Source organism: Hemibagrus wyckioides, linkage group LG07, assembly GCF_019097595.1.
Source record: "Hemibagrus wyckioides isolate EC202008001 linkage group LG07, SWU_Hwy_1.0, whole genome shotgun sequence".
Lineage (NCBI taxonomy): Eukaryota > Metazoa > Chordata > Actinopteri > Siluriformes > Bagridae > Hemibagrus > Hemibagrus wyckioides.
In genome coordinates, this window is record NC_080716.1 from 20,002,355 (window position 1) to 20,024,900 (window position 22,546).

General features: G+C 39.1%; 1 protein-coding gene across 2 annotated transcripts in view; it reads right to left on the bottom strand.

Moving 5' to 3' along the window:
* The window catches only part of dnah2 (dynein, axonemal, heavy chain 2), a 122,734-nt gene that overhangs the window by 56,440 nt on the left and 43,748 nt on the right, over nt 1-22,546 (bottom strand). For both annotated transcript variants that reach the window (XM_058395942.1, XM_058395943.1), the window contains 10 exons: nt 22,255-22,429; nt 19,225-19,388; nt 18,217-18,378; nt 17,578-17,681; nt 14,448-14,604; nt 13,168-13,250; nt 2,691-2,871; nt 1,276-1,414; nt 575-792; nt 258-356 (listed from right to left, as the gene is read on the bottom strand). In XM_058395942.1, coding sequence (XP_058251925.1) covers nt 258-356; nt 575-792; nt 1,276-1,414; nt 2,691-2,871; nt 13,168-13,250; nt 14,448-14,604; nt 17,578-17,681; nt 18,217-18,378; nt 19,225-19,388; nt 22,255-22,429 — 1,482 coding nt within the window. The remainder of the gene's footprint in view (nt 1-257; nt 357-574; nt 793-1,275; nt 1,415-2,690; nt 2,872-13,167; nt 13,251-14,447; nt 14,605-17,577; nt 17,682-18,216; nt 18,379-19,224; nt 19,389-22,254; nt 22,430-22,546) is intronic.

Consider the following 22,546-nt stretch of genomic DNA (forward strand, 5'->3'; position numbering starts at 1 on the left):
AACATGAGCTAGATGAATGTTTTATTTTTCGGAACTGTGAACAACAAGCTGACACTAAAAAAATAGTGAGGCAAAAATCCAATGCTTCATATTTCTCCGAAAAAAAGATACCGCACTCCACCCTGTTCGTATTTTTTTGCTGGCTCAGGCTTCTTGTGGTTTGCAAATCCTGCCTCATCCCCCATTTAATCTCTTTTCTCATTTCAGTCTGACCACTGCTAATGCATGTATTTGTCGTGACATTGTTCTGAGCTCACCTCCACTGGCCCCTCTAGAAGAACTGGATGAGTGAACTCCACAAACTCCCCATCAGCAGAGAACATCCCACCAGCCTCAGACTTCATACTGAGTCCCATCTACACACACACACACACACAGATTAGTTACTGTGTGCATAATTGCTGTTGTAGAACCAGACAGGGGCCAATGTGACCAAGACACACTTAAGAAAACAATATGCTGGTTAAAAGAATTATTTAGAGTATTTTCTCCACACTTAATAGGGAGATCATGAGGGTAAGCTTCCAGCTCTACAATCTCTTTAATCATCTGGGAGTTCAGGGTGTGGATGCACCTTGTTGATACGCAGGCTCTTGATATTGTCGAAACATTTTTTAAGGTGAGGCTGCACTGCGTCTGGGTTGCGTGACTGGCCCAGTATCTCCAGCAGGTCGTCGTTGGACAAGAAGTAGAATCGTGGAAAGATCTGTCTCTTGGTCTCCAGATACATATCTAAAGACTTTTGGATTTCCTCCAGCTTACTGTTCATCTCAGACAGCTTCTCAAGCAAACCTTCCACAGAGAGGGGACAATTAATGATCTGTGCTCTCTTTATGTCTTTCTTCCACTTTCTTGTGTCACTTATAACAATACTACGTTATATTACAGTGTTTTGTATTTCATTCATTTGATTATATGAGATTTTTTGGGATATAATTTTATTTTGTAAAATATAGACGAAAAGGACAATATGAATATACCCTACACGATAAATAATAAAGGCTTCTTCTACTTCAAAGTCTAATCTTTTTCCTGAAGCACTATTACTTTATCTGACTTAATATAAGATGAGTAAATAAGTGGATTCACTTGATGGTTAAACACAATAAATACTAAATAACCATTCATCGATCTTAACTGAATGGCTTACTAGAGCAGCGTGAATAGAATCCTGAAACAGTAAAGATCTTATTCACATGGTTCTTTTCCTTCTATTCACAAACTGCTGTGCGTCAGCATTTCCCCATGTAACATGGCTCAACCTCTCATTCTTACCTGGGTGCTGTGTTCCTCTCAGAGCGTTCTTGTCCTTGTTTAGTCGATCCATGATGGCCTTCCAGTTGGAGTTGATGTCATTAAACTCAGCAGACTCATTTGGCAGCTGCTTACGAATGTCCTCTCCCGAAAAGATGTTCTAAGAGAGAGAGAGTTAGAAATGAATGGTGAAAGGACTCACAGGTGTGTATACAAAGACACGCATACACAGGATATTTATTCTGACAGCCACTATGCTCTTCCCTTCGATGCAAAAAGAACAGCTGGTTCTGAAGTCGTGCCCTGCGTTGCATGTTTGTGCAATCATGTTAGATTGTGTATTTTTGTTTATGTATCAGGCCGGAGGTACTGGTGTCATGGTTAATGCAGCGCTACAAACCTGCTGTTCTACCTCTGCAGATATGGGGCTTATTTATGGAAGCAAGGAGCGAGTGAGGTCCGTATATGTGTGAGCTCATCCTTAATCAGCGAAGTTTTACAGATGTGCATATGTGTTTGTGAATGCCTGGTTAACCACTGGATCTCGTTTACAAGAAACAATATGCTGGAGAGTTTGACAATATGCATGGGTTTTTGGGTGGTTCTTTTTCTAAAAAAAAAAAATATCTAGACCTATAATATGTGTGTATAAATGTTCATACTGGAAAATGATGTGTACTGCATGCTCATGTATCTAGCAATATACACTGGGGAACCTCGGCATACGAATTTAATTCGTTTTGGAGGCGAGTTCTTATGCCGAGGTTCCACTTTGCTATGAAACATAACAGGGAAAATTATTTACCAAGGTGCATGCCTTAATGTGTTTGTGAGTGAAATCATGCATACAGATGTGTCAGTGCTAACTATTATATAAAATTATATTCTGAATAAATGTTTAGAATATTTTGAATTAGCTTCTTCAGTTAAATCTCTGGGATCTTTACTGAAGCCTGTGACCATTCTGATTTTACCTGGAGCACAAATTTAAGGTTACACACATGTAAAATCCCTGTCTTTCATCAACCTTCCCCTCCCACCATTTTTCTGCCCAGTTTGGTCACCTGGTCTCCCCAATATATGACAGCTACCAACCAGGAATGGTGAAGGCTAACTGCTGCTCACGATGCATCACAGGACAGCGTAACACATTCAGAGGAAAGTGCTATCTGTCCTCTTCCACATGCATGAGCTCACACACACCCAAGATTGACACGAGTGTCCCTGTGACTGACAGTTACATGTGTATAAAACATACCTAAGCATTTGAAAGTAAAACAAAAGCTCCAAAACTTTGCCAGGAAGTGAGGAGCGAGGAGGATTGTAAGGGATGTTTGGCAAAATAATAAAAGATATAAAATTCAAGGAAAAACTCCTTTACCTGCTATTTGTAAAATATGGTGGTAGGTCATTGATGTGTGTTTTTGTGTGACTACCTCCAGGTACATCCACTGTCTCTGGACAGTAAGTATCATCTCTATGACCTCCAGGATGAGAGACAGACAGCGCTCCCAGTGGTCCACCTCTTTCTCAAAAGCCCTGACAAAGCGTGAGGCTTTCATTGTGGACAAAGTCACCTGGTTATCCTCCAGGGCCTGGAATACCTCCTCTGTTCCTCTAAAGAAAGCACACACAAACAAACACACACACACCGTTATCTGTTAGTACTTTTCTTTGGCATGATTACTGTAGATAGGTATTGATATGAATTTTTTTTTCAGAATCAAAAGAAAATCTTTTGGTTCATTTATTTTTTTTTTTAAGGAAAATCTGTACAACTACTGTACTGTTTTTGTGAACATTTGTTCCACACACATACACAGACACACACACACAGACAGAAGGGCACATGCAGTTATTAAGCATTACCCCCAGGTACTCAAAGTAAAAAAAAAAGAAAAGATCAATGAACAAGAATGAAAACCAGGTTCAGGATTTTTTTTAAAGTGGCCATCCCTGACAGAAGTCTTCATGCTGACAATAACATCTGTTTCTCTGCACCATTTCAATCTCACAAACCTCCATTTCTATCTGAACCCACCATTTTCTCTCCGCTGAGGCAGGGGAGCAGCGGGAAAGATGCAGCAAACAAAAGAAAGGACAAAGTGAACAGCATTGGCCCTCGACCCCCTCCTAAGTGTACTGCGTTACCATGGCAGCAGCCTCACGCCGCTGCAACTGTCTCCATGCCAACAGTAGACCCAGCTTTAGTGCAAAGATGAGACAGCCCTTGCACATGACATAGATATACAAATGCACACATACACACACACACACATAGATACATTACCTTCCATTGACATTCAGATACGTGTATCATCATAATGATCTGATAAGCTTATATTATTCTGTTCTCACAAACGCCATGCAGTCCATAGAAGCCGCAGGTGTGTGTGTCTATGTGTGTGTGTGTGTGTGTATGAGTTTCATATTGCTTTTTGCTTCCCTGTACTCCCTTCAACATCCATGTGCTTTTACTGTAACTAAAAGCCCCTCTGTGAAATGTCCAGAATATAAACACACACACACTCTGCCCCTCTGTACCCAGGCGAGAGGAAAGTAAGGGGCGCAAGATGAAGGCAGAGCAGGTTGTCATGGTAGTCAGGATGCACCAATCATCTTCAGGCATCACAGGAAAATAAGAGGGGTGGGTGGAGGGGGGTGATGGGGCTAAGAGGCAGGAAAATAAGGCAGAGTAGATATATGCATAGAAATAGAACGAGGTACATGTAGCGTGCAACATGTTTGTAGAACACTGTCTTGAATTTATCTGTCAAAAATATTTGTGTACTCATTCATTCCTCTTCAGTAACCATTTTATCCTGGTCAGTGAACACTGAATACACCCTGGATGGTGGATGGAACTTCACACAGAGAGTAACATGAGCTCAGGATCGACCCAGCGATCATGTAGCACTGAGACAACACTACCCACTGCATCACCACATCCTATATCCCCAACATAGTCATCGTGTCCTAAAATAAACTCAGAGGATAAACTATGGCTGATGACAAACTGATCCCACAAAACCTTAGAGACAGCATAATTATCTGCTAATTGCTCTGATGTTGGAAAGTTGGACGAACACAAACGAGACTTCTTCTTTCAGGTCATCGTGTCTCATGCCCTTTAGAGTGTAATGGTTTATTGTTGTAGATTTTTTGTTTTATATAGTCCCAATACATCCATGATAAACACAATTTACAGTCATATTTTTCATTCTTTCCTCTTTACAGGGAAAAGAGCAACCTAGTCTCGATCCATTTATAGTGCATGCGTGATTGACATTAATGTCAACAATCACGCATGCACTATAAATGGGTTGAGACTAGGTTGCCAGAATGTTTCTTTAATTGCTTAATTTAATCGCTTGCCTGAAAAGGTCAAATACATTTTCTTAACGTGACAATAAGAGATTTTGTATTTACAAAATCATTTGCAGCAGCATATTTACTTTAACCAATAGAAACTGAGAAACTTCTGCTTGGGCTATTGTTCACAAATTTTGTTAAAAAAAAAAACCCTACACCTGACTAATAGCACAGGAAATGCGTTTAACCTTCATTTGCACTGAACTGAAGTAGCCGCATTCATTCTCTTTTTCCTAAATAGAGACACTCAATTACCTCCTACACTCTTGTATGGTGAGCAACGTAGGGAAGAGAGGCAATGTGGTATGGATAAGTGCTTCAGTTTTTCAGACACACACAGAGACAGAGCGAGAAAACCAGAGAAAGAGAGAGAGAGGTGGATCATACACACACACACACACACACATATGGTCACACTCATTACAGTTGTCTGCAGAAGGCCAGATCTGACAGTGTGTGTGCAGACTCATGAGTGTGATAATGCTTATTACCTGATTGATTGTGTGTGACTTGACGTCTAAGGCATGTTTGTGGAATGCAGTGTGTGTGAGTGTGTGTGTTTGCTGATTGGAACTTGTCTCTGAGGAACAGCGAATGAGAGTAGAAACTGGAGACAGAGAGAGAGAGAGAGAGAGAGAGAGAAAGCTTGAGCTCAATACAGAGCAGCAGCTATAGCTATATACCATGTACTGATTCTTACACAAAAACCACTGCTATTTTTAGTATTTCTATGTCATTAATAACTCCCTTAGAACTTAGGGTCTTCCCCTCCCCCTAAACACACGCACACACACACAAACATATACATTTAGATTCTAGTGAATTAATGTACTGACACAAATATATGCAGAGGCTGCATATTTTAAAGGACAAATATAATCAATCACATGCTGGGCGAGACATTTCCATGAATAACAGACCCTCTGTATGTGAACAGGGCAGGATGCAACAGGTGGAGCAAAGGTGTTTTCTAGATTTCTAAGGAATAGAAATTTCTAATACTATACTTTCCTACAAATGTTCTTTTCTTTTATGTGAAAAGCAGAACTTTTATGTGTGTTCTTTCAAGTTCAGTCATTTCAGTTCATAGCTATTTTAGACGGTGGCAGATCAGCGTATAAGACTCTGAGCCAGTGGTCACAAAATTTACAACGAGGCCCCTAAACGTCTTCAAATAAAAATAAACGTAAATGTATCAGTTGTTCTTTCCATTAAGAGTACAAATCATAAGCTGCTTGAATGTGATTTGTGTGTGTGTATTTTGGAAGGGAGTGTTCGCAGCTGGAAAATCAAGATCTTTTCCATTCCCCCACCATCAGATGGCAAGTTTATCTGCAGGGCAGTGTCTTCAATAAAGCCCTTTACCTCTCTCTCTCTCTCTCTCTTTTCTGTCTCTCTCTCTTACTTTTTCTCTTTCTCATCAGCGAGCTTGGGTTGGGATGCTAACTAAATTAGGCCGCAAGTCTAATTCTAATCTGCAGCAGATGGCCAGACCAGAAGCAACAGCAAAATAGCAACATGAAGTCAGCTCTCGAACACACACAGGACTCACAACACACACACACACACACACACACACACACACACATACACACAGACACTAGGTGGCAGTGTTGTGCCTTGCAATGGCACTGGTCTGGCCTCACTAAGGACATAATAAAGACACAAATCAACGTCAATAATTCAGAGAGAGCTGCTCAACCTGGGTTGAGTTATAATTTGAGGTCTCACGTTGAATTTGGAGAATAAACACAGTAAGCACAAATTCATGTGTGGAGACAGGCGTGCACTCGCACACACACGCACGCACACACACACACACACACACAGTGTGGCTCTTCTAATGTGATAACAGCAGAGCACAGAGAGAACACATAATATCTCTCAATGACTATCATCGGAAGGCTATATCAGAAGTGTGTGCCTTTTCTGTACTAGACGTAATAACACTATAGAATAATGAGAGTTATACTGTTGATAAGTCTTATAAACTATATATATATATATATAAAATAAATATATTTGGACTGTTTTTACTTAATGGAATTAAAAGAAACATATTTCGTTACATTTACAGTTAAAGTTAACAATCTGTTATTTCCTTGATAATAAAAATAATGGCAACCCTGTGCTCCAAGGTACTAATTTCGTTACCAGTTAAATGCAACCCAACCTCATATAAATTCCACTAGCTATAAATAAGCTGCTTTCAAATAACAGCAGCAGGCTGTAAATCATTTTTGCTGTTTCGGGTTTTGCTCTAATTCCTGTATATGATTTAATTTGCCAGTCATCGGTTGTTTGTCATGGATATGGCTAGGGTTTGTCCATTTTGATGAATATCTGCTATTGTGATTGATATCAGTCTTTGCTAGGTAGCTACTATCTGGTGTGCTACACTGAATACAACCGTAAAATCTAAGCTAATCCAACTGAAATAGCTTATTCTAAACCATTACTGGAGAATTATAAGGTTCAGGATTAGGCATTGATTTGCTTTGTGTTTCTAGGAATATTTTTTTGCTAAAAGGCAGTGAATGATTTAGAATCAAATGTGAGTTTAAATACTAAACATGTTAGTGACTACTTGAAGTGTGTGTGTGGGTGTGTGTTAGTGTTAGTGAATATTTTTATATTTGAAGATGAACCACCCCTTCTTTTTAGGCAAAATCACATGAATCATGAGTAGAAATAACAGGTGAAGGTAATTGAATCATGGGTAGAAACCACAGGTGAGGGTAAATGAATCATGGGTAGAAATCACAGGTGAGGGTAAATGAATCATGGGTAGAAATCACAGGTGAGGGTAAATGAATCATGGGTAGAAATCACAGGTGAGGGTAAATGAATTATGGGTAGAAATCACAGGCGAGGGTAAATGAATCATGGGTAGAAATCACAGGTGAGGGTAAATGAATTATGGGTAGAAATCACAGGTGAGGGTAAATGAATTATGGGTAGAAATCACAGGTGAGGGTAAATGAATTATGGGTAGAAATCACAGGTGAGGGTAAATGAATCATGGGTAGAAATCACAGGTGAGGGTAAATGAATCATGGGTAGAAATCACAGGTGAGGGTAAATGAATTATGGGTAGAAATCACAGGTGGAAATAAATAAAATGAATCATATAGAAATCACATGTAAAAGTATGTGGTTTAATTTTAAGTGTATTTTAAAATAAGTATGTGTCCTAAAATGGTAATGTATATGATACTTATTAGACTTATTCTTGACATGCAGTGCATTTTGCAGTCTCGAGTATGATTTATCCTACACCCATGTATCAAATATGAGGAATTGGCCAAACCGAGGCTTAAATGTAAATATACATTTAAATATGAATATACACAACTATATTCCTGCATGAAGACATATTGAAGATTTTTACATCAGTAATTACAATTCAAATGCAGCTCTTAAGAATCTGACAGCTGTACGCTCTGTTCTCAGTGTGTCTAAACACGCCACAATAACACAAACATACACATAATAACATCTACACACATAATGTTCAATATAATCTACAGCATGATCATTGCACTCTCAGAACATTACCATCCGTTACTGTGAGGCACAGTAATATGAAATAGATTCTGTCTCCTAGAGCACATACCTGAATACTAACGAGTATGCTTTAGAGATAGGGAGAGAGAAAGAGAGAGGGAAGGTAAATGTGAAGGAGAAGAAAGGCTAACGCTGATGGAATCTCTTTTTTCCTACATGGGATCCGTGTGTTAACAAGCTGAGAGATTCATGGGAAAAAGGGAGAGAGCGAATGAACGGCCTCTCGCTGCACTGCCACTATAAATAGAAGAGGAGATTGGCGTGTCACAGGGACCACTTTAAGCTCCAAGCTTCTACCGTTCACGCTCTCTTTTTAGGCCTCCTTTTTTCTTTCACCATCTCCCTACCTGTCAGTGTGACAGCAACCCATGCCTGTCCCTCTCTCTCCCTCTCTCTCTCTCTCTCTCTCTCAGGTGGGCGTGGGTGGGTTTTGTGACTGCAGGAGGATGACAGCTCAGAAAACAGAGACGCAGCCTTTTGGGCTTTACGATCAGCACGCCCCACACATTTCATTAATCTAAACACACAAGAGCACATGCCTATACACCAAGTAACAAAAGCCTGCACAGACCCACATCAACGCACTGTACAATTCAGACAAGTGCACACAAAAGACTATGTAAACATATTTACATACAGTCTCTCTGCAATACTACAGTAATTAAAAAAACAAACCAAAAAATATTTTGAAATATAAACAAGCCTTCAATTAACCTCGTTCCTAATTCAGCCCATGCACAAGTACACGCTTCAAACTGAATATGGATGTGTCCAGGGTCTATTTTTCTGACGTACAAATGACTCCATTAGATTAGAGTGTGTACTTGGCTGCAGTATATTTACAGTGTCTCATCTCTCTTTCCCATTTCTCTCAGGCTTGTTTGAATAATTGAGAATAGGATTGTGCTGTGTGAAACTCCCTGATGGTCCCAATCAAACAACAAAAATGCTAATATTATCATTTAAATTGATCCAAATAGAGATTTTCTCTCTGTCTCAGAGCATTTATTTAAGGACAGGCAAGTGCCTCTCTAAGAATAATATAATCTTGGCTTGTTTTCCTGTGGACCTGTGCATTGGTTGGTTTAAAGGTTTATTAAGGATTATGTAATCTTTATGTTTTAGCAGTGGTGGGCCGTCAGGGCCAGCAAGGCCTTCTCTGCTGACCTAAACAGCAGTGATATGAATCACTGACTTGCATTTTAATATATTTAATATATTTTTCCATGAATGTGTATTAAATTATTCCCAATACTTTATTCTCTACATTTCATAGCTTTTCTCTTGGTTGCACTGCTTCCAGTAGTGTATGTTTATGATAAGAGTATTTATCCAATCATATTTCAGCCAGTGGCTGACATCATGTGTCGCCAGAGTGAAAGAAAGCTGCCTTAAGGCCTTCAGAATCAATAGTGCAGGCGTCCGTAGCTTAAAATAAGTGGCAATGAAACTGTTCCATTAACCAATCAGATTTCGAGTTGGCGTCACTGGGGCCATCTAGCAGGCATACGATTAGTCAGGAGTAGTCAGAGGTAGCGAACCGCACAAAATAAATAAAATACATATATTTTAACTCACAATGGCTGACAGAGGAGAAGAAATCGATTTGGTCGCGGACATCCTTACAAATGCATTTTCAAGGCAGACTTTTCAAGAAAAGCTAGAGATCGTGAAGAAAGGTTGTTGGAGGAGGACATTGTTTCTATATTCGCTGCATCTCATTTCGGATGCTGTGTCCTCCTGAGATTGCATTTTGCCTCAAGCGTCATCAAGAATGTCTTTTTTGAGAAAAGTAACCGTAATAAAATTGACTATTCCTTGTGAGGTGTGAAATACTGTAGTCTAATTTCTTTTTTATTTTGCTATTTAACGGTTGATTAGTATCTATTGCTGTGGTGTCATAATGATGGTATAGAGGTGGATTAATTCAGGAAGGACACCGGTGAAGGCCTAGGTGTGAAATGCACGGCCCGCCACTGTGTTTTATATGTGTCCGGGTTTACCAAAGGAAATCTGGGCTATCCTAGAAGTCTGTAAGGTATAGCTCAGGATCTATAAGTTAATTTAAATGATATTTTAATCATGTAAAGACATTGTAGATCCTTATCAACTATCTACTACAACTGTATTATACTTATGCATTATAATTACAAGTTTAATTGACTGGTCACAGTTGAACAGGATTAAAACCACAGAAATTATTTTAATGTGAAGTTGTTGATTTTCTTAATTTAACATAAAACCAAGCATAAATCACATCAGACTCAACTGCAGTTCAAAGTGATTACATTTGAAAGGGTGCTCTTTAAAATGATACACATATTTTCCATTGCAGTTGCAAGAGCTCTAAGACTATGTGTGAGAGTGATATTGGGAGTGTTAATATTTGCATCTGTACATCAAATGTATGTTTCGGTTTGTTCCCTCGCAGGCCAGTTTTATATGAGTTAAAAACGCAGAAAACCTAGAACATAAATTTAAAAATCTTGTATATGCTTAAATAATACAACACAAAACCCAAGTTTCATCGATCAACAGGAACAGGTTTACTAATGGTGCCTAGAATCAGGACCATTTGCATTTGGTTATTATGCAATCTCCTTCCAGAAGGCCTAAGGTCCATCTCAAATTTAGCCATTTTTGAGACAAGGTTAAAATCAATTCTGTACGCTGGGGCATTTAAATGAGCACTCTTTGCTAGAATTGCAAAGCACTAAAGCTTGTATTTTATTGTCTGTTCTACTTTGTACTGTACTGCTGTTTGAATTTTTTTTTTACTACCGATTTTTCTCTCTTCTCTCATTATATTTTATGATAGTATTTAACTGTATTTTTGCTCTAACATTGTGAATCTCTTTGAGTTGCCTTGGTGTATGAATTGTGCTATACAAATAAATTTGCCTGACATGCTAACACAATATAACTGGTTTGGGTTGTCTAGCTGAAATGTTCATGAATGAATAAAAAAAAAGAAGCTGTAATGGCTCCAGTGAATAAATATGTTGGTAGCATTTGCCTAATGTCTCTAGTATTTCAATAGTCGAAATATATTAATAAAAATAAACCTACTCTGAACACTCAGACTGGCTGCAAAAATGTGAGAACACCTGCTTATACAAGCCATGTAGTTTGGCCTGTTTAACACTATTAAATGATTTTTCTTTTCCTCTTTCAATTTGCATCTTCTCCTTTCTTTCACTCTCCATTTCCATTACCTAGGGGGCTGCTAGGTGTGTCACCCAGACTAATATCAAAATGCCATATGAAATACTGTGCTCTTGCATGTAGCAGCACTCCCCTGCAGCGCACTATTCCATCATATTGAGGAATAGTGTTTTTAAGCTGCTGGCCTGCTTTGGTGCTAATATATTCACATTAAGGCACCATAACGTTGCATCTGATGAAGCCAGTAATGGGCCCTCTGTGGACATCCAGCTCTCCTCTCTGCACAAAACCGCCAATTACCCTTCGACTGGGAACACATGAAAGTTATGGTTCAATTAGGCTGTGGTAAAAATAATTCAATACATCAATTAGGCAAAGTCAATCAGGACAACTCTCCAATTAAGAGGTGGGAAAGCTGCTGAAGGGCTAGGGCTATAACTACTGGGTACACAAGACAAACTGTAGCTGTGGCCTGGTTTGTGTGTGTGTGTGTGGGGCTGTGGATATGTACACATGTAGCTCCATAGTGTGTCCCCTAACTGTGTTTCTGATTTTTAAAGATAATAGCTCAACAGATCGAGTCCTGTGGGCCATGGCACTGAGAAGCAATTGTTAGGTAGATGTAAGAGTATTCCAGACATACAGAAATCTTGAATGATTTGGATTTGTGGAATGCTCACTCAGAACATGTGCATGTGTGTATGATGTAAGTTGGATTTTTTATTTGTTAGCTCTTTTTCTTGTGCAGCAGTAGGTCAGAAAAAGTCACTCTGGAAATATGTAGCATCTGGATCCATTTCTGCTGAAGCACCACAAAAACACAGATTGTGACATTTGATATTTCTGTCAGCGAATGCTTCATTTTTCCATGTGTTAACTACACTGCCAGTCAAAAGTTTGGGTACACCTGCTCATAAAGAGCTGCTTCATTTGAACTTGTTCTATTTTAGAACAACTTGATGCCAAGAGCGTCAAGTCTTGTCCTTCTTGTGGCTAATTTTGTGCCTACAATCCCCTTAAAATATCACACTACAATCCTACAATACCTACAATCCTCTTAAAATACGTGTCAAACAGGAAGGAAGTTATTGCACCTATTTCACTTTGCTCTGAGTTTGACTCTGTTTGGATCAATTCAGAAATCAAATCAATTAATCTGCCGGTTTCTTGATAACTCCATATAAATCTATCACTCATTATTGAGGTTTTACAGTAATGAGAATTTCGCACAGAAGGATGGACTTAAATAATGAAGACATGAACCTTATATAAAGAAAAGAAAAACTAGATAACAAATCACATTTTAAACTCTTAACTGTATTCCTGACAAGGCTTTGCAAACATCTGTCATTTTGTAAATAAAAACTAGCTGCTTAGGGAAACAATTTGATTTGAAGCATTACTATGTGCTTTAAGTAGTTTAAACTAAATTATGGCTTCTGTCCGTTTATGACTTTGGTAGATGAATCTCAGAATAACTTCATTAACAATGTCATTAGTTACTGCTGACATTCACAGCGAGTACAAGCTCATATTATTCGATCTACTGTCAGGCTTCCTTATAACTAAACTGAGGAAATACATGCTGATAACATGAGGAACAGAAATTTATCTTAATTGCAGTTTACAGCATGAACATCCCCAAATCCGACCCCTAAGGAGCCATGCAGTAGCTCTCACTGGAAATAAATGGGGGCTCAGAGAGCTTTAATCATCTCATTAACTCTCCTATCTGCCTCTCATCAAGCACCCGAGTGTCTGAGACCTCTTGACCCTCAGACATTTGAATTTTAACCTTCTCTTCCTCACCTTAGTCTATGGTGACCTTTGTCTTTGTAGGGAGTGATGTCCAGGGAGATCTCCTCCCAGGTCTTAGAGATTCCCTCCAGCGACTGTGGAAAAAAAAACACATAAAAGGCAAGAATTAGCAGAGCGCTATTATTACTTCCAACACAAGAAGGCACCTCCCACCTTCGTTCTGAATCCAGGCAGAGGTCAGAGCTGAGTAGGCAGTTGTCAGACTGAAGAAGGGTTCAGGAACTTTATGAGAGGAGGAGACCATTGATCTGACTAACAGCAGATTCCTGTCTTCATCAGAGGGAAGATCATTCTCGAAACACCAGCCACGTGGAGGAACGCACTGGTGTCACTTCCCATTTATTCTCTCGCCTTGGTTTTTTCACTCTCTCATTTTCTCTCTCTATTGAACATGACTTCCAAGTGAACTGTGGTATGCTTTGGGGGGTTCCAGGCTCTTCAAACAAGTCCGTCCTCCCACTGCTGCTTGCTGTGTTTTTGTAACCTCTGCGAGCACAGAGCAGCACGTCTGGGAATCCCAAGTCAGCAAGAGAATGAGAGGGTGGAGGAGAAGGAGAGAGAGACTCCCACAGTCTCCTGGCTGACAGGCAGTCAGAGGAAGAGTCTCTTGGTTCTCCTTTGCAGGGCCAGTGAGGGTTGATGTGTAGGAAATTAAGTGCAGGGCTCATTTCCCCCATGGCCACCACACAGGACTTACAGCTGCATTCCCAAGAGAGCTTTCTCAGCCAGTAACTACGCAGCACACACAAGCCTTCTGGGCAATCACTTATCAGTTTCTGAACAGTAAACTCTTATAGTAAGGTTGACCCTAATATTTTACTGTACTGGCAAGCTCTCATCCATGTCTAACCTACTACTCTTAACATCAAACCTTAACTGAACCAGTGAAGACATTTTAAGTAGGTTATTGACTGAAGGTCACTCACAGGACACTCGCTGACATTTTTTCAGTGACCTCTGCCTCCTAACTCCTTTACTTACTTTCTCTTTAACATTTAAAGCGCTTCAGGAATTCGGTGGCCAGGAGAGCAAGAGCCCCAGAGCAGGAGTTAAAGGCATGGAAGCTTAACTTAATCATCAAAGAGTTATGTGAGTAAACAGAGTGTTAGAAACATGGAAAAAAAAATATGTGTGAATAAAATGAACCTACCTCCAGAAAGAAAAAAAGATGAAAAAGCAGGAGTTGGGGGGTGTGAAAAGACTGTGGAAACATATTCACAGGCAGAAGAGATTGTGTGAGACAATGCTCTAGGTCAGGTGTACTCCTTTACCTGTTCTATGGAAAGCTCTTTGCTGGCAGCTCCAGAGATCTCGCAGATGCGCTCGGCATACTGATCCAGACCCAGTGCCACAATCTCTTCCAGCGTGAACTCTGCACTGTTCTGGTCAAAGGCACGCTGCACTTCATGCTTAATCTGACTCCAGTGCCTGAAGCATACACACATTAAGTAGAAAAAACTATGTAATAAATTGCTTGACTGGATAGGGCTTGCCCAGAGTTAGATGTTAATACCAAAATTGTGCATGTTGCTCTTCAGAATTACGTGTTTGGTATAGATTTCTGTGTTTGCAGAGGAATTGTGTACATAAGGTGATGTTTGCCTAAAACCAAGGTGTGTCTTTAATTACACTTGATTCTGACCTTATTTATTGCAGGATAATGGCTCGAGCATGGAGTAGTACTAAGTCAAGTGCCACTGCTTGACAGTTTGTAGTAGCTAAAATATTTCAAGCTGCAATTCATCAAGTCGGCTGCAAACACACTCATGAAATATGGAATGTCAAAAGCGAGCCACGCTAAATGATATCATCTTAATGAGAGACATTCCTTTACTTTAGAACAGAATTTTAGTTGAATTCAGTTTATCATTTAAATCATGAATTATCATGTTTTCTTTAGCGAAGAGCACATCAAATATTCAAGACACTTCGCCATTATTTTACTAATTTGACAACATAACATAGTACATTAAAAGCACATTCCATAATAATCTGTTTAGTTTGAGCTATGGTGCTAAACAGTAGAAACTGCATTTTTCCACATCGAGCTTTCTGCCGCTGTGCTTGAAGTTTAGCATGCAGGAAAATAGCGTGTCCTGGAACAAGTGCTATTTTCTACACTGCTAAATAATGAGAATGGAAGCCATGTTATTAAATTAAGCAAAAAAGCCTACTAGTCTCTCAATGTTTATTTGAATGCTTGCCAGGTTATCATTTATATATCATCGTGTTAGTCTGTCTTTTTATTTACTTAGTTGTAAATTGTCTCTTGCTTTTACGTTACATCATATTGAAGAGCAAAAAAAAAATGATATGCTTCTTCAGTCCACACATTTTTATTTCCCATTTTTGTACTTAAAGGCTTGCATTTAAATGTGGCAGTCTAGATGCTATGGGGAATTTTAATGGGCCACCCAGAAAACTAAAGCTCCTGCTTATACCACACTTAATAAACATTGGTGCATTTATTGCACTTAAGTCACCAATTCTGAGTACATCTCTTAGCAAGTTTTCAGATTCATTTCAGGTTGATCAGGAGACAAAAAACAATAAAGTCTTTTCAGAAGTATTACTTATGTGTGTAGCATCATTCTCAACACTTGTTTTTTATATTTAATGAAACATAATTATTTGTGTTCTTCTAGGTAAAGCAAATCAAATATCAAAACCATTTAAGTGTAGAACCAGTTCAAATATGAATTTATTTCCCTTAAATACACCTATATTATTAAAATCGAACCGTGATATAGGTGTTTTGACAGAACTAAATATGTACCATGATGACTGAAAAACAAGGACATAAAAAGACATCAACACTTCATGTGTCTCACAGATCCATGATTGACATCTAGTATTTTACAAATGACAAGTCTTAAAAGTTAGACTTCACCCACAAGAGATATTACAATCATTCAGCACATCTGGCTGTTATCTCATTTATAGAAGCGATTCCAAGACTACCAGGCTCCGATGTCTTTTTATAACTCCACAACAATCACACATTTCCCCTGTGTGCACACTAGGCTACCGGGGAATATTAGGAAGCATCTTGCAGAGTGTTACATCAGTGGTTATTAGCTGCCTGCTATCAGAAGAGATCTGTGCCTGTCTTGGCTGTCTCTGTTGGGGCTGTCAAAACAGGCCTGTTTGGGCTGGATGGGGTGTTGTTTTGGGAATGCCACTGCCAATCTGAGAACCAACAGGAAGTATGACAATGTCCAATGCAAAAAAAAAAAACAGGTAAATGTGTTCATGGAAAAATGTTTCATTTTGTCATCACAGGTATGGAGCCAGCGTGACTTGGGCTCATATGGAGAGGAGTAGGAGCCATTATTAATGGGGCGGCGAAGTGATTCAGTGCAGCTCGCTCCACCCAAGCCTTAACTATTTAACTGTCCACTGATAAGAAGCTTCAAGAGTCAGTTACACAGATGGAGTATAAATGGATTTCTGCACACGCAGCAAGCAACATGGTTGAAGTGGAACTTCTAGAACTGTAAGTGTGAAGGCACATTTGTGAGGATAAGTGGCTGATAGGTAGCCACTCAAGATGATAATGCTGTCACCTTACTGTGTATTGGAGTGATTAAATTTCTTCAAAAAATTACATTTATACTGACAGACAAAACAGGCATTAGCAGCAGGGTTTCATTATGTATTCATCTTCCATTAAGCAGCAGAACAGGGCCATGTAATTTGTAAACTATTAAACATTTATGCTTCCTAATTCTGTTTAGAAACAAAATCCCAAATGGCTCCCTGTTGACTATATATGCTCCCTACATGGGGTATAAAATTATGGCATTGTATTTTATGTAGTCATGCCTGACAAAGCGCTTTAAAGGTGCTACAGTCATTTTTAAAAAATCGTGTACACATAACATGGAAGATAAAATTGAAAGGTTTAGACCCAGTACAGGTTTAGTCTCAGCACGAGTGTATTGAGTGGCTGAGAAACCCCACTGAAAATTCTGGAGTTCTGGACCAGAATGCTTCTTTGGGTTTGGATATGCCTCCTATCTGTCATTTTAAAGACACTATGCTAAAGGCTACTACTGTAGATCCTGGAGGAGAGTGGCATGAACATGGTGGGAATGTTAAATTGTCGAACCCACCTATATAACTGTTGGAGACCTGAGCTTACCTAATGCACCATATATTGATCTATTTAATTACACAGATAATGGGAATAAACTTTGCATTTTATGAGAAAAAGGTTTAGGAAATGTGATTGAATGATCTTACGTCAAGGTGATTAACATGTGAAAATTAATTTTTTTTTTGCCTTCTAATAATTAAACCATTTAAAACAAAAAAATGGAATAATATTTAAAGTGTGAAATTTGTTCTGACAGCCCTAGGGGTATGTGGGTGCCAGGGTGTTTCATCTTTAAGGCTCACCTCTTTCTCATGGCTGGATTTTTCAGGTCTAAGATCAGCGGAATGGTTCTTTTGAATTGCTCGATCCTGTTTTTGGAGAAATCCACTATGTCCCATTGTTTATCCTACAATGACACACAAACAGTCAACTCTACTATGAAACAGTACATCAAAACCCCACTCACACAACACCATCAGTCTCTCTACAGACACTTTAATCATCACTATCCCACTGCAGGCTAAATCATTAAGAGCTGAGCAATGCACCATGATCCACTGATCCCCAGTCAGTTGAAAAGTGCACCCAGGGGGCCTCAATCATGCAGGTGTTTCTAATCTGCTTAAAGCTAATGACAGTCTAATGACATCGAAGTTACTGAGAAGTGAAACTAAATTAGCTTTAGAGGATAATTAGCTAAACAAAAGCACGTATATCAAGAGTTAGACAGAGTGTGGAGGGTGTATATGGGGAGAGGGCTTAAAAGCACTTTGGCCCAAATTGCTGTAGGAAATGTGTGTGATGTGTTTGCGTGTGTGTGGTAGTACAGTAGTAAATATGGTATATGTACCTAAACCGTATAGCAATTGTAAATGGAACTGAATTGAATTGACTGTACAGTTGAATAAAATAAAAAGATGAATGGATGAATGGATGCCTGCCTTAAGGTCTCTGCTAAGCTTGTGGAGTTTCTTAAACATGGTCTGAGCTGTGATTTCCATGTTTTCTGTCTGTAGAGTGGCGAACTGTCCACACTTCCATTCATTCCAATGAGTTTCCCATTGTTGAGCAATCTCCCACACATGCTGCAGGTAATCTAGGTCCTACACACACACACACACACACACACACACACACACACACGTATACAAAGAAATAAAAACACACAAATATGCTCACACAAAGTTCCAGAGTTACCAGGAATATCAAGAACGAATAATAGGACATTCTGAACTAAACCTTCGTAGACGTTATTGCCAAAGCACACAGGTAGTTTAATCTACTTTATATAATTCCTACTTACTGTCCTTGAGCCATCACAAAAGCACTAAAAATTGTTATATTAATTTTCTTTTTCTCGTGACTTCTGCCTTTTTTGGTCATTTGAGATTTCCAAGCATACCTTTTCCAAATGAAACTGAATTGTTTCAGAGAAATGCTTGTATGTCAGTAAAGAAGGTAACACGTTACGTAATAGACCACTTTTCAGACATGAAATCAACACTAGCTGTCAGGGATTACCTGCAAAAACAGCAGCAAGTGCCACAATCAAAGTCTCCACGAGAACGGCTGCAGATTCTCCAAGATGCTTAGAAAAACTTGCCAGCCAATTTCCATATAAAACTGCACAGATTGTACCTGAGACTACTGATGCATTTTAAAGACAAAGGGCTGTCACAGCAAATGTTGAGTTTTCTGCTGTATACTGCTCTTTATAAAGTTCTGTATTAAATAATAGCATTTCATTTCATTGTTTCTAAAGACATATTTGTTTTACAGCATTTCTTATTCTTACCTATATGCCTAAGACTTCTGCATAGTGTCATTTTTTTTTTTTCTTTTTCGCAGGAACCTAGTACTTTCTTAAAGCACTGTAAAGTGGAAGGTTCAAGTGCGTATTACGCGGTAACGAGTGCATGAGTAAGTTGGTAATAGCAATTAATACACACGTTCTCCAGGCTCTGTATGTCTTTAGAAGAGGGTTGATCAATCATGAAGACACCAAGGCCGTGGCGTATTGTGCTTTCTTCTTCCTTCAGAGACTCCAGCTGGGCTTTCAGCAATGAGATATACTCAAGGGCTTCTCCTGAGCTTACATTACTGCTAAATGGACCTAGATCCACACACACACACACACACACACACACAGAATTAATTAACATAAAGTGAAACATTTTTTGATGTATAAACATGCTAAAAGGCTATGAGGAAACAGAGTGCAAACATATATTCCCAGTTTCCAAAACAAGGTATAACACAAAGGCCTCTGTAAAAAAAAAAAAAAAAGACAAAATTAGTACCTCTAAGGTGTGTGTTCGTGTGTGTGTGTGTGTGCAGGTTTTTATATCATGGTGGGGACCAACTGTCCTTACAAGGATAAGAAAACCTGACAGTGTTTAGCTTGAGGGGACATCTGGCTTTTCCCCATGATTTTGTAATAAAAAAATAATAATAATGAGCCGAAATGTTCGCTGTTACTAAGTTTAAGGTTAGGGTTAGATTTAGGTGCAGGCATAGCATTCTAGCTGCAGTAATAATTATGTCGATGGAAGATCCTGACAAGCATAGTAAGACAAACAAACAGTAAAATGCAATGCAGGTTGTAATGGACAGTATTATTATTTTTCCATCATGCACTGTATAGTATTGGCTTCAGAATATGTTCACCATCTTCAGCAGCTTAGCAGGAAATGATACAAGTTAATCTATAAAGAAATCTAGATGAGATTGGACAGTGGGGCACCTTGACAGGATTGTGCAGTGAGTGCTAGCCTAAGTGGCTGATATTTTTTTGAAACAGTGGTTATGTCTGGAATACTAATTTCACTGGGCACAAAGCTGCTTCCTGGCCTCATTAACCTGCTGGAGTCAGACATTGTTTTCCTGAACAATCCAAACAATCCCACCGTCCTCAACAAGTTGCAGCTGCCATTCGTTTACGGAAGAGAAAAGGAGTTGTGGGAAATAATGTGGGTGAATGTCAATGATGTTTGCTTAAGCTACGTGGATGGTTTTTTCTTAAACCTAAACTTCGTCAGAGATAAGACAGACAAAACAACTTCAAACAAAAGTAAAAGTATGGAGTAAAAAACAACAGACTTAGCTATCTACAATCATGCACAAACAAGCCAAAAAAAAAAAGAAGAAGAAGAGAATCAGGAGAGCAGGAGGCTGGAGTGTGAAGGGTGAAGGAGAGAAATAAACGAAACGGATAATAAGAAAAGAGGGAAGAAAAGTAGGACGAGAGCTTTGTCCTCTTTGATACTCTTTGTCACAGTATGACTTTGTTGTTAGTCCTAAGGAGAAGTGGCAGTGAACATGAGTGGGGAAAAAAGGGGAACTTTTCAATCTCATTTTAATGGATGTGGAGAATAAATAGGAGATAAACAATAGGAGACTGAGGAGGTGGGGAAAAATGCACTCGGAATATGTGATGAGGGAGCAAAACTGCATACAGCATTCAGAAAGACAGAGAGAGAGAGCAGAGGAAAGGAGAAACCAAATGAGAATCACAAAACGAAAAGAGGGAGAAAGAGAAAAAGTGTGCGGGGGGTATGTGTGAAGAATTACACCATGCTTAATTGGCTCTGGAGAACTCTTTTTTGCTTTGCAGGAGGGTGAATGGCTGTAGCATGCTCTGCTCACACTGTTCAGCCCCCCATCATGAGTGCTGTGATAGCAAGGCGTCCTGCATGAGGCTCATGTAGAGAGGTGACCTAGAGCTGTGGAGGCCTGCAGAGATATGGGGCACTCAGTGGGATGCTTCAGTCAGCGCTGACCACCAACCTACTCTACGTGCCTCTCTCAGCATAGTACACATAACCACAACAACATGCCCGTCTCTCAGCTGGCCACACAATGGACAAGTGGATAAGAAAATTAGCATGCGGTCTCTGTTACTGTTAAAGCTTGTACATCTCTATAAAGATGAGCGGGATGAGAGTACAATATTGACACTGCAATCAATTATGCCGCAATACATTTCTGTTTATTCCTAAACTGTTGCATTTGCAGAGGTTAAATAAAAATATCAATGAAATCACATGTACTGAAATAAGTATTTATACCACAGTCTGATGAGGAAATGTTTATTTCGTTTCTTTAACAGCAGCTGACTACAGTACCCACTGTGTAGTGAACGCTCCACAATAACAAATAAAGAAAACGTGTATAAAAAGAAAGACAACAATAATGAGTGATAACATACCTGCTTTTGTGGAAGTTCCACAACATTAAGTATAACATCTAAAATGTCATTATTTAATAAATAATACACTACCAGTCAAAAGTTTGGACACACCTTTTAATTCAGTGTTTTTTGTTTAGGGATTTATTTTCTACATTCTAGAACAATACTGGAGATTTCAAAACTATGAAATAACACACATGGACTTAAGTAATCCATATGTAATGACAACAAAAAACAGTCAGTTGTTATTTTAAGACACGAAGGTCAGGTGTTCTGGAATAGTTCTTGCAAGAACAGTATTGTCAAGTGCATTTGCAAAACCCATCAAGCACCATGATGAAACTGGCTCACATGAAGACCATCCCAATAAAGCAAGACCAAAACTTACCTCTGCTGCAGAGGAGAAGTTCATTTAGAGTGACCAGCCTCAGAAATCACCAATTAACAGCACCTCAGATTAGAGCCATTATGAAGGCTTTACAGAGCATCAGTAGCAGACATATCTCAATATCAACTGTTCAAAGGACATTATTGTGTATTTCGGCCGCCTTCAGCATTGTTTTACAATGTAGAAAGAAATAAACATCAGGAAAGACCATGGAATTAGAAGTTGTGTCCAAACTTTTGACTGGTAGTGTATATTGTTAGCATTGGCAGCAAATAGCTGTGGTATAAGGATGGGATGGGCTGCACTCTGAATCACTTTGATTATTTTTCTTTGCCCCATCATGTTCTATTCTTTCCATAAACTTATGTGTGCGTTTGTTTGTGTATGTGTGTATTACAGTACCTGTGATGGTAAAGTCATGCATGACAGACTCTGTTTTCTTCTTGAACTCCTCAGCAGAAAACAGGAGACCGCTCTTGAACTGTTCCTTGTGCTTTTTCAACATAATGTTGCTGTCAATCAACACCTGCTGGAACCACACCCACTCTCCATTTAGAGCCTCCAACATCTTTTGAATCTGTAGAGACAGAGAGAGAGAGAGAGAGAGAGAGAGAAAAGGTGAGACAAAAATATACAAAACAGACAGGACGAGGTTAAAAATAGAGGCAATGAAGGCAGGAATACCAAGAGTGAA